At 41.3% G+C, this 12142-nt stretch overlaps 1 protein-coding gene across 10 annotated transcripts in view; it reads right to left on the reverse strand.

Moving 5' to 3' along the window:
* acmsd (aminocarboxymuconate semialdehyde decarboxylase) overlaps positions 1–12142 on the reverse strand; it is a 169522-nt gene that overhangs the window by 55305 nt on the left and 102075 nt on the right. For all 10 annotated transcript variants that reach the window (XR_009511534.1, XM_059966279.1, XM_059966275.1 and 7 more), the window contains one exon: positions 9570–9663. Coding sequence is in view for 9 of the 10 variants with exons in the window: in XM_059966279.1 (XP_059822262.1) it covers positions 9570–9663 (94 nt within the window). In the remaining variant the exon portion in view is untranslated. The remainder of the gene's footprint in view (positions 1–9569; positions 9664–12142) is intronic.

Below are 12142 nucleotides of genomic sequence, written 5' to 3' on the forward strand. Positions count from 1 at the left end.
TTATACAAATTAAACTATTCACCACTTTTGAAAAAAATTCAGGAAGATCTTGATAAATGGATGGCATTACCAATAACATTAGTAGGCAGAGTAAATACCATAAAAATGAATATATTCCCTAGACTACAATATTTATTTCAATCATTACCAATACAATTACCCCAGAAGTTTTTTCAAGAGTTAAACAAATATGTGAGGAAATTTCTCTGGAAAGGTAAGATGTCAAGAATATCGTTGGAAAAATTGACATGGAAATTTGATCTAGGAGGATTACAACTTCCAAATTTTAAGAATTATTATAAAGCAAATCAACTTAGATTTATTGCATCTTTTTTTGAGAAAGATAAACCGGCATGGATTAGAATAGAACTAGATAAAATAGGAGAAAACACACCAGAAGATTTTATATACAAATGGGAATCTAAATGGATATGGGAAAAGAAAGAATCTCCTATATTAAAACATTTGATTGACTTATGGAATAAGATAAATGTTGATGATGAGACAAAAAAATCTTTATTAGCAAAGAGATCTTTAATTCAAAATAGACTTATTCCTTTCACAATGGACAATCAACTTTTATATAACTGGATTCAAAAAGGGATTAGATATATAGGATATTGTTTTGAAGGAGGTATATTAATGTCATTTGATCAATTAATGAATAAATATAAAGTATCAAATAACACTTTATTTTGTTACTTTCAATTAAGGGCTTATTTAAGAGAAAAATTAGGTCAAACAATGTTATTGCCAAAATCTAATGAAATAGAAATTTTAATTCAAAAAGGAAATATTAAAAAATTTATATCTTGTATATATAATTTGATTCAAAAACAGGCAATTAAACAAGGAGTCCATAAGTCAAGACAAAAATGGGAAAGTGATTTGAATATTAAAATTGAAGAAATAAATTGGTCAAGACTATGTCTTGATAGTATGACAAATACAATAAATGTTCGGTTAAGATTAGTGCAGTATAATTTTCTACATCAATTATATGTTACACCACAAAAAATAAATAAATTAAATCCAAATTTATCGGATCAGTGTTTCCGATGTAACCAGGAAACTGGTACTTTTTTACATTCTACATGGTCTTGCTCTAAAATTCAACCTTTTTGGACAAATTTAAGACTTTTACTGGAACAAATTACAGGAACACAATTTCCTCATAATCCAATACTACTCTTACTAGGTGATATTGAAGGGATAAAACCGAAACTCAAACTAAATAAATACCAGAAAGACTTCATAAAAATTGCACTGGCAGTAGCCAAAAAAGCTATTGCAGTTACTTGGAAATCGGATACATATTTAAGTATAGACTCTTGGAAGAAAGAAATCTATGGCTGTATTCCATTAGAAAAAATTACTTATAATTTAAGAGATAAATATGAAACATTTCTGAAAATTTGGAGCCCTTATTTACAAAAGACAGGACTAAATATATAGGTGCTCTGAAGATGAAACAATTGGTTATTTGGGGAAATAAATAAATATATATATTAAAGTTATTACGAACTCCATGGAGCATGTGGAGATCTACCAACAACCAGGCACTCTTATCTTTCTTTCTCTTTTTTTTCTATCGGGTAGTTAGGGGGGAGGGGGGAAGGGTTATATACATATCTTTTTTTCATATTTCATTCTGTATTACTTAAAAATGCAATAAAAAAAAGTTTTCAAAAAAAAACCATTCCATACCAACCATTTGGAAAACCACCATCATATGCCCAATTCCCAAGAGCAATCCCACCTGCAATAATGACACTGTCCTGTAGCTTTAACATTGCTGGTGATGGACCCCTTTGAAAAGGCTCCTCCTACCACAGCTACAGCTGATGGTAAGTGGGTTTACTGACCCACTCCAGTTTGCTTACAGGCTGAACAGAGACATGGATGATTCAGTACTAATGTCACTACACCATACCTACACACACCTGGAGAGGCCCAGATCATTTGTTAAGATGTTGTTTGTGGACATCTCCAGTGCATTTAACACCATGCAACCCCATCCCATGGGTCACAAACTTCAGCAAATGAATGTAAACCCCCACCTCATACTCCTCATCCTCTCCTTCCTCACAGACAGACATCAAAAATTGAGATATAATGGTTATATAAGCACCGACAGGCAAATATCAACTGGAGCAACACAGGGCTTGGTTATCTCACCAGTCTTGTTCACACTATACACAGACGACTGCAGAAGCTTACACCCAGGCACATAGTACACCAAGTACTCAGATGACACTGTCATCACTGACACCACCAACACTGATGACAGCATCAATGAGGAAATCAATACATTTGCTGGATGGTGAACAAACAACTATCTGGACCCAAACCCCAGTGCAACAAAGGAAATGGTGGTGGACTTCAGAAAACAACTGTACACTGTCCAACCCTGGAAACAAGTGGCCAGTCAATAGAGCATGTTGGAGAATACAAGTACCTTGGCATAACTATAGATAACAAGATCACCTTTAAGACCAATGGTGGGTTGAGAGTCTCCAAGTGCCAACAATGGCTATCTTTCCAAAGGAAGATGAGGAAACTTCAGGTCCAGCCATGGATTCTCCAGACATTTTATAAATGCTTCATTGAATGGATATCAACCTACAACATTTCGGCATGGTTTGCAGCAATGAACACTATCAAGCTCAGCCCATTCCACAGAATTATCAAAGTAAGTAGTAAAATCCCTGGCAGGAACAAGAATCACTCAGCAGCAACCATTAGAGATGGATAATAAAGAAGGCTCAACAAATAGTAGAGGACATTACACATACACTTCACACATATGTAACTGATTATTGAATGCTATTCAGTATCGTTAAAAGTGTACTTTAGCATTCTTCCGGGTAATGCTAGAATAGTTGGCTGTGCGTTTAAGTGAAAATGGTGACGTCATTACGCATGCACGGGATAGTGGGGAGACCATTTTGTTTTCTGCTGCTGAAGCTGTTGGGGCATTGGAATCAAGCTCCCCCAGAGGTGCTAGGCATGGTGAGGAAAGGTGAGCATTAATTTATAATATCCATGTGAATTCGTTTATGCTTGTTGGCAACTTGAGAATATTGGTAATTTGACATGTTTTACATGTGGATGCTTTAGATTTTCACGAGTAAAGAACTCAACGCTGTACAGCGTGGCTTGCAAAGTTCCTCACCGGCCAAGTAGGTCAGTCTTCCTGTAATTTAACTACTGGGCAATATTTTGTAGAAGTTGTGCCAAAGTGTACCTTTTGTCTAACTTTACTGTATCATGACTGATTGTGTATGTAACTGTGTAACGTGAATGTTTAGTCTCCATTCGGGGGTTCAGCACGTGTGTACTAAAAAGTAGTAGACATCTTAGATGAGGTGTATTTGCTTACATTTTTCGCTGCTACATATAAGATACAGAGTTGGGGGGATTCTAATGTTGTCTGTATTGTGTTCCTTCAGAATTGCCACTACCGTATTAGTACCGTATTGGTATTGTATTAGTTTTGTGCAGTTTTCTTTGTATTTTTATACTGCATACGCAATTGGTCAAGACACAAGTGAGTGGATTGAAGGTTAAACGGAGACTGTAATGGCAGGTCTGATTGTAAAGTCATTCATTTTGTTTTAAGACCCTCTTCAGGCACTTAAACATCTAAACAGATAAAGGAATTAAAACCCAAAAAAGTAGTTGTTGTCCTGAGTGTGTACTTTTCCCTGGGCTACAACATTTGGTACCAGGAGTGGGGCTAATTCTAAGCCAGTTTAGAGGGTCTCTGATTGTTGTTTGCGGTATAATCTACAATACCTAATATGGTAGTGGTGAAGACAGGACTGTTTTCCCGTCAGGCGGCAGGGGAGAGTGCCTGTTGCCTCTTGGGGAGTTCGGTGGAGCCTCGGGTCTGGGCCGGGCTGACGTCAGGATGCAGAACGGTGACATGGATCCAGGGAACGGCGGGCCGTGAAGCGACCACGTTTTCAGCAAAGGATGGCAGCAACTCCTTTTGCAGGCTTGTGGAAACTTTAAAGACTTGAGCTTTTACTATGTCACTCAGAGGACACACCAGTTGAACTTGATTTGATTGAACATATTAGGGAATTGTGTTGTAGGTATGATGAAGCCATGGCAACCATAGGTACATTAAGCAAAAGGTCCTATGTATATGTCCCAAGGGAAAGACACATTGTTCCATTTATGGGGAATGTTGAGAAAGATGGGAGGTCTGTTGATGACTTTATTAAAGAAGTACAATGTGCACTTCATAGTAGAAATCAGTCTGATCAGGATCAGTATGACTTCGTCATGTCCCTGCTCAGGGGTGCAGTCTTAGAGGAAGCATGATGAAGTCATACTGATCCTGATCAGGGCTGATGACTTGTTCACCTATCTCAGGGAAGCTTTCAGAGACAAGCATAGAGTACCCCAGCTGTGGCATAGCTTCTACACTTGCAAACAGCTCAAGGGTGAAGATGTAAGAGAGTTTGCCCTAGCCCAAGCTCTTAACTTGATACTGAAGCACTCCCCGATGCCGTGACCAATAAGACAAGTCAAGTCAAGTCAAGTCACTTTTATTGTCATTTCGACCATAACTGCTGGTACAGTGCATGGTAAAAATTAGACAATGTTTTTCAGGACCATGGTGTTACATGACAACATGTAACACCATAAAACTAGACTGAACTACGTAAAAAAAAAACAACACAGAGAAAGCTACAATAAACTACAGACCTACACAGGATTGCATAAGGTGCACAAAAAAAAGTGCAGACATTTACAATAAATAATAAACAGGACAGTAGGGCAAGGTGTCAGTCCAGGCTTCGGGTATTGAGGAATCTGATAGCTTGGGGGAAGAAACTGTTACATAGTCTGGTCGTGAGAACCCAAATGCCTTTTCCCAGACGGCAGGAGGGAGAAGAGATTGTATGAGGGGTGCATGGGGTCCTTGATAATGCTGTTTCCTTTGCGGATGCAGCGTGTAGTGTAAATGTCTGTAATGGCAGGAAGAGAGACCCCGATGATCTTTTCAGATGACCTCACTATCCGCTGCAGTGTCTTGCGATCCGAGATGGTACAATTTCCAAACCAGGTAATGATGCAGCTGCTCAGGATGCTCTCAATACAAGCCCTGTATAATGTGATGAGGATGGGGGGTGGGAGATGGACTTTCCTCAGCCTTCGCAGAAAGTAGAGATGCTGCTGGGCTTTCTTTGCTATGGAGCTGGTGTTGAGGGACCAGGTGAGGTTCTCCGTCAGGTGAACACCAAGAAATTTGGTGGTCTTCACGATCTGTACCGAGGAGCTGTCAATGTTCAGCGGGGAGTGGTTGCTCCGTGCCCTCCTGAAGTCAACAACCATCTCTTTTGTTTTGTTCACATTAAGAGACAGGTTGTTGGTTCTAGAGGGTGATACTAAGAGATCAATTTATAGAGGGGATCAGGGATCCTTCCCTCAGAAGGGAGCTCTACAGATTCGTGCGGAACCACCCTGAGTCCATAGAACCAGAGAACCATATTACATCACAGTACAGGCCCTTCAGCCCTCCATGTTGTGCCGACCCATATAATCCTTAAAAAAAGTACTAAACCCGCACTACCCCATAACCTATTTTTCTTTCATCCATGTGCCTGTCCAAGAGGCTCTTAAATACCCCTAATGTTTTAGCCTTCTCCACCACCGATGTAGATGGGGTTGTGCGGTCCGCTATTCCTTCTGAAGTTAACAACCAATTCCTTCGTCTTGCTGACGTTGAGGGATAGGTTATTGTCTTCGCACCATGCCACCAGGTTCTTAATTTCCTCTCTGTACTCAGACTCATCATTACCCAAGATGCAGCCTACAATTGTGGTGTCCTCAGCAAACTTATATATTGAGTTTGATGGAAACTTGGCTACACAATCATGGGTGTACAGTGAGTACAGCAGGGGGCTGAGTACACAGCCTTGTGGGGCACCGGTGCTCAGAGTGATTGTAGGGGAGAGCTTGTCCCCTATTTTTACAGTCTGGGTCTCATCTGTGAGGAAGTTGAAGATCCAGCTGCAGATCTGAGTGCTAAGACTCAGGTTCCGGAGCTTAGGAATCAGTTTATTTGGAATTATGGTATTAAAGGCAGAGCTGTAGTCTTTATTCTCCAGGTGTTCTAAGGTGGAATGCAGTGCCAGAGAGATGGCATCTGCTGTTGATCTGTTGCTCCGGTAGGTGAATTGCAAAGCGTCGAGGTTGACCAATAGGTTATGGTTGATGTATGCCATAACCAATCACTCAAAGCACTTCATAGCAATTGATGTTAGAGCCACAGGTCAATAGTCATTCAGGCATGCCACCTTGCTTTTGGACTATGGCTTGTTCACAATCATCATTAGGAAAGGCCAGGTGATGCAAGTTTCAAAGCTTTATAAATACACTGATTCCTCAAACCTTCTCACTGTCGCGTGGCACAGGCAGTAATTCCAAGATTACTACCTTTGAGGTCCTGCTTTTCAACTTCTTTCCTAACTCCCTGTAGTCTTCTTTCAGGACCTCTTCCCTTTTCCTATCTATGTCATTGGTACCAATATGTACCACGACCTCTGGCTGTTCTCCCTCCCACCGCAGGATATCTTGGACGCAATCAGAAACATCCCGGACCCTGGCACCTGGGAGGCAAACTACCATCCAGGTCTCCTGACTGCATCCACAGAATCGCATGTATGAACCCCTGACTAGAGAGTCCCCTATCACCACTGCCTTCCTCTTCCTTCCCTACCCTTCTGAGCCACAAGGCCAGAGTCTGTGCCAGAGGCACGGCCACTGTCGGTAACCCCCGGGTAAGCTGTCCCCCCTCCCCAACAGTACTCAAACAGGAGTACTTATTGTCAAGGGGTATAGCCACAGGGGTACCCTCTAGTACCTGACTCTTCCCCTTCCCTCTCCTGACTGTGAACCATTTCTCTGTCCCCCATGGCCCCAGAGTGACCACCTGTCTGTAACTCCTCTCTATCACCTCCTCACTCTCCCTGACCAGACAAAGGTAATTGAGCTGCAGCTTCAGTTCCCTAACATGGTCCCTTAGGAGTTGCATCTCAATGCACTGGGTGCAGATGTGGCTGTCCAGGATGCCGGGAGACTCCAGGACCTCCCACATCTGACACTGACCACAGAAAACTGGCCTCACACACATACTTCCTCCTTTTGCAATCAACAACTGCCTCACCTCGTCCTGTTACTGCCGAAGCCCATGGAACCAAAGCCCTATCACTCTGCTGCCTCTCACTCCACTGCCTGCTGGATATGGCTGCCTTCTTTTTAAACCGTTTGTGCTCAACTGGCCGACGTCACGTGCCTGCACAGTCTGGTCTCTCTCTTCCCCCGAGAACTCAAAGTGTCTTCCCGCTGGAAATCCTTAGGTGCTCTCCTGCTGCCTTCTTGTTCCAACAATGTTTCAGAACTATGAAAGGAAGCTAGCAAATAATATCAAAGAGGATACTAAAAGCTTTTTCAAGTATATAAAGAGTAAAAGACAGGTGAGAGTAGATATAGGACCAATAGAAAATGATGCTGGAGAAATTGTAATGGGAGATAAGGAGATGGCGGAGGAACTGAACGAGTATTTTGCATCAGTCTTCACTGAGGAAGACATCAGCAGTATACCGGACACTCAAGGGTGTCAGGGAAGAGAAGTGTGCGCAGTCACAATTATGACAGAGAAAGTACTCAGGAAGCTGAGTAGTCCAAGAGTAGATAAATCTCCTGGACCAGATGGAATGCACCCTCGTGTTCTGAAGGAAGTAGCTGTGGGGATAGCGGAGGCATTAGCAATGATCTTTCAAAGGTCAATAGATTCTGGCATGGTTCCAGAGACTGGAAGATCTGCTATTTAAGGAGGTGGGCAAGGAAGCAAAATGGAAATTATAGACCTGTTAGCATCGGTGGTTGGGAAGTTGTTGGAGTTGATTTTCAAGGATGAGGTTACGGAGTATCTGGAGGCATATGACAAGATAGGCAGAACTCAGCATGGCTTCCTTAAAGGAAAATCCTGCCTGACAAACCTATTGCAATTTTTTGAGAAAATTACAAGTAGGCTAGACAAGGGCGGTGCAATGGATGTTGTGTATTTGGATTTTCAGAAGGCCTTTGACAAGGTGCTGCACATGAGGCTGCTAAACAAGATAAGAGCCCATGGAATTAAGGGGAATTTACATACATGGATAGAGCGTTGACTGATTGGCAGGAAACAGAGAGTGGGAATAAAGGGATCCCATTCTGGTTGGCTGCTGGTTATCAGTAGTGTTCCACAGGGGTCTGTGTTGGGGCCGCTTCTTTTTATGTCGTATATCAACGATTTGGATTATGGAATAGATGGCTTTATGGCTAAGTTTGCTGATGATACAAAAATAGGTGGAGGGGCCGGTAGTGCTGAGGAAACAGAGAGTCTGTAAAGAGACTTGGATAGATTGGGAGAATGGGCAAAGAAGTGGCAAATGAAATACAATGTTGGAAAGTGTATGGTAGAAGAAATAAACATGCAGACTATTATTTAAATGGGGAGAGAATTCAAAGTTCTGAGATGCAACGGGACTTGGGAGTCCTCGTACAAGATACCCTTAAGGTTAACCTCCAGGTTGAGTCGGTGGTAAAGAAGGCAAATGCAATGTTGGCATTCATTTCTAGAGAAATAGAGTTTAGGAGCAGGGATGTGATGTTGAAGTTCGAAAAGACACCGGTAGGATCTCACTTGCAGTACTGTGTGCAGTTCTGGGCTCCTTATTTAAGAAAGGATGTGCTGACATTGGAGAGGGTTCAGAGAAGATTCACTAGAATGATTCCGGGAATGAGAGGGTTAACATATGAGGAACGTTTGACCACTCTTGGATTGTACTCCTTGAAGTTTAGAAGAATGGGGGGACCTCATAGAAACATTTCGAATGTTGAAAGGCATGGACAGAGTGGATGTGGCAAAGTTGTTTCCCATGGTTGGGGAGTCCAGTATGAGAGGGCAAGATTTAAGGATTAAAGGGCGCCCATTCAGAACAGAGATGCGAAGAAATTTTTTTAGCCATAGGGTGGTGAATCTGGAATTTGTTGCCACGGGCGGCAGTGGAGGCCAGGTCATTGGGTGTATTTAAGGCAAAGATTGATAGGTATCTGAGTAGTCAGGGCATCAAAGGTTATGATGAGAAGGCGGGGGAATGGGACTAAATGGGAGAATGGATCAGCTCATAATAAAATAGCAGAGCAGACTTGATGGGCCGAATGGCCGACTTCTGCTCCTTTGTCTTATGGTCTAAAAGAGCTGATTGTGGTCTTTAGGAAAGGTAAGATGAAGAAGCACATACCAAACCTCATAGGGGGCTCAGAAGTGGAGAGTGTGAGCACTTTCAAGTTCCTGGGTGTCAAAATCTCTGATAATAAATCAGCTGCAATGGAATGCAGGAGCAGGCTCAATGGGCCAAGGGACTAATTCTGCTCCTATGTCTCATTGTCTCGAAATTATTGTACCTGAAATTATGAATTCAGTTAATGGAATATTACAGACTAGAACCTTACCCTGCAGTGTAATATGCTGCAGTTTCTGTGAAGATTTTCAGATTAATACTAACCTACGAGCCAAGGAAGCCAATATTTTGACATCCTCCCATCCGTCTTCATATTCCAAGGGTGGACAAATATGGCGCATTTTAACTTCTCTGCAGCCTTGAAAATAAACCAGTGGAACTGCTCAGTTATGAGTAATATTGACATTGTGAGTATCAATTATTTATTAACATGGTAGGGCATTGAAGAATGCAGTAGAACAGAGTGATCTAGGAATAATGGTTCATAGTTCCCTGAAGGTGGAATCGCATGTGGATAGGATGGTGAAGAAAGCTTTCGGTACGTTAGCCTTTATAAATCAGATCATTGAGTATAGGAATTGGGATGTAATGTTAAAATTGTACAAGGCATTGGTAAGGCCAAATTTTGAGTATTGTGTACAGTTCTGGTCACCAAATTATAGGAAAGATATCAACAAAATAGAGAGAGTACAGAGAAGATTTACCAGAATGTTACCTGGGTTTCAGCACCTAAGTTACAGGGAAAGGTTGAACAAGTTAGGTCTTTATTCTTTGGAGTGTAGAAAGTTGAGGGGGGAATTGATAGAGGTATTTAAAATAATGAAGGGGATAGATCGAGTTGACATGAATAGGCTTTTTCCATTGAGAGTAGGGGAGATTCAAACAAGAGGACATGATTTGAGAGTTAGAAGGCAAAAGTTTAAGGTAACACGAGGGGGAATTTCTTTACTCAGAGAGTAGTAGCTGTGTGGAATGAGCTTCCAGTAGAAGTGGTAGAGGCAGGTTCAGTATCGTCATTGAAAGTAACATTGGATAGGTATATGGACAGGAAAGGAATGGAGGGTTATGGGCTGAGTGCAGGTCAGTGGAACCAGGTGAGTGTAAGCGTCGGCATGGACTAGAAGGGCTGAGATGGCCTGTTTCCATGCTGTAATTGTTATATGGTTATAACATTGCAAGTATCAATGATTATTGACATTGTAAGTTTCAATGATTATTAATGTTGTAAATAACAAGAACAATTATTTATTAGCTTTTAACTAATTTTGTGTGCACGACTTTGCCAACATTGACAGGAAATCTCATTCCAATACTACACTATCAAAACAATGGATTACGAAGTGAGGGGAGTACAGCAATGAGGAAAAGAAAATTTATGACAAGACAGGACAATAAAACCCATGTTTTGAAGTAATATTGAGACAAAGGACAGATATCAACAATTCAGACTAAATTTATAAATTGGAACTGGCAAGCAAATCAAAAATTTGTCTAATTAATTCCCTCATTGTTTGGCATCCAGAGAGTTGTGTCTTTCGTAATGCTTCTGCGTGGCTTCAACAATTGTTGGAGAAGACTGCTGACTTTCAGTGGTGGGACCACTGATGAATCATAAAGATAACCTTCAGCACTGGGATGCTACATACATTGTATAGAATTCATGTCTAATGCTGGATTTGTCTTTGCTCCTTAACATTGCAGAGGGATTTTCTAGCTAAGGCCTCAAGTATATCTTTTTCCTTCCTCTGCAGGTCATCACATTGAATTCTCTGATGATTTCGAATTTTGTGTCTTTTCTTACTATATACTCAGGCCACTTGTTTAGTGATTCCCCAATTGTGGATTTCACTTCTGAACTGAATGATAAAGCATATCCAAGTCTAGTATTGTGAATGGCTGTGTTAAATCAATTAGTGGTGTATCTTCATTTTTATTCCTCTCCAGCTGCTGCCTTTGGTTGGCCTGACAATTTTTGGCAGTCTCAAAGGAGAAGGCACTAGTCTGGATTGGTGAAGGGAAGAAACATCAAAACAAAATCATAATTTTTCAGCGAAGCAGCCTTTAGTGTTCATCTCTGATTGCCCCTAAGAACATACAGTGTACCACTGGAGTTGCTTTGATGAATGTATCCCTTCAATATGAGTGACAATGAAGGAATTGTTATATATTTCCCAGGCAGAATAGTATGTGGCTTGGAGAGGAATCTACATGGTTGGAATTTCCATGTCTCTGTCATTGTCTTTCTTTCTGCTTGCTGATTTTTGAGGTGATGTTAGAGCAACGAAGGTGTGATAATAACCATATAACAATTACAGCACGGAAACAGGCCAGCTTGGCTCTTCTAGTCCATGCCGAACACTTACTCTCACCTAGTCCCACCTACCTATACTCAGAACATAACCCTCCATTCCTTTCCTGTCCATATACCTATCCAATTTTTTTAAAATGACAAAATCGAACCTGCATCTACTGCTTCTACTGGAAGCTCGTTCCACACAGCTACCACTCTCTGAGTAAAGAAGTTCCTCCTCATGTTGCCCCTTAACTCTCAACTCATGTCTTCTTGTTTGAATCTCCCCTACTCTCAATGGAAAAAGCCTATCCACGTCAACTCTATCTAACCCCATCGTAATTTTAAATACCTCTATCAAGTACCCCCTCAACCTTCTATGCTGCAAAGAATAAAGACCTAACTTGTTCAACCTTTCTCTGTAACTTAGGTGCTGAAACCCAGGTAACATTCTAGTAAATTTCCTCTGTACTCTCTCTATTTTGTTGACATCGTTCCTATAATTCGGTGACCAGAACTGTACACAATACTCCAAATTTGGCCTCAC

The sequence above is a fragment of the Hypanus sabinus genome, chromosome 4, assembly GCF_030144855.1.
Source record: "Hypanus sabinus isolate sHypSab1 chromosome 4, sHypSab1.hap1, whole genome shotgun sequence".
NCBI classification, from domain to species: domain Eukaryota; kingdom Metazoa; phylum Chordata; class Chondrichthyes; order Myliobatiformes; family Dasyatidae; genus Hypanus; species Hypanus sabinus.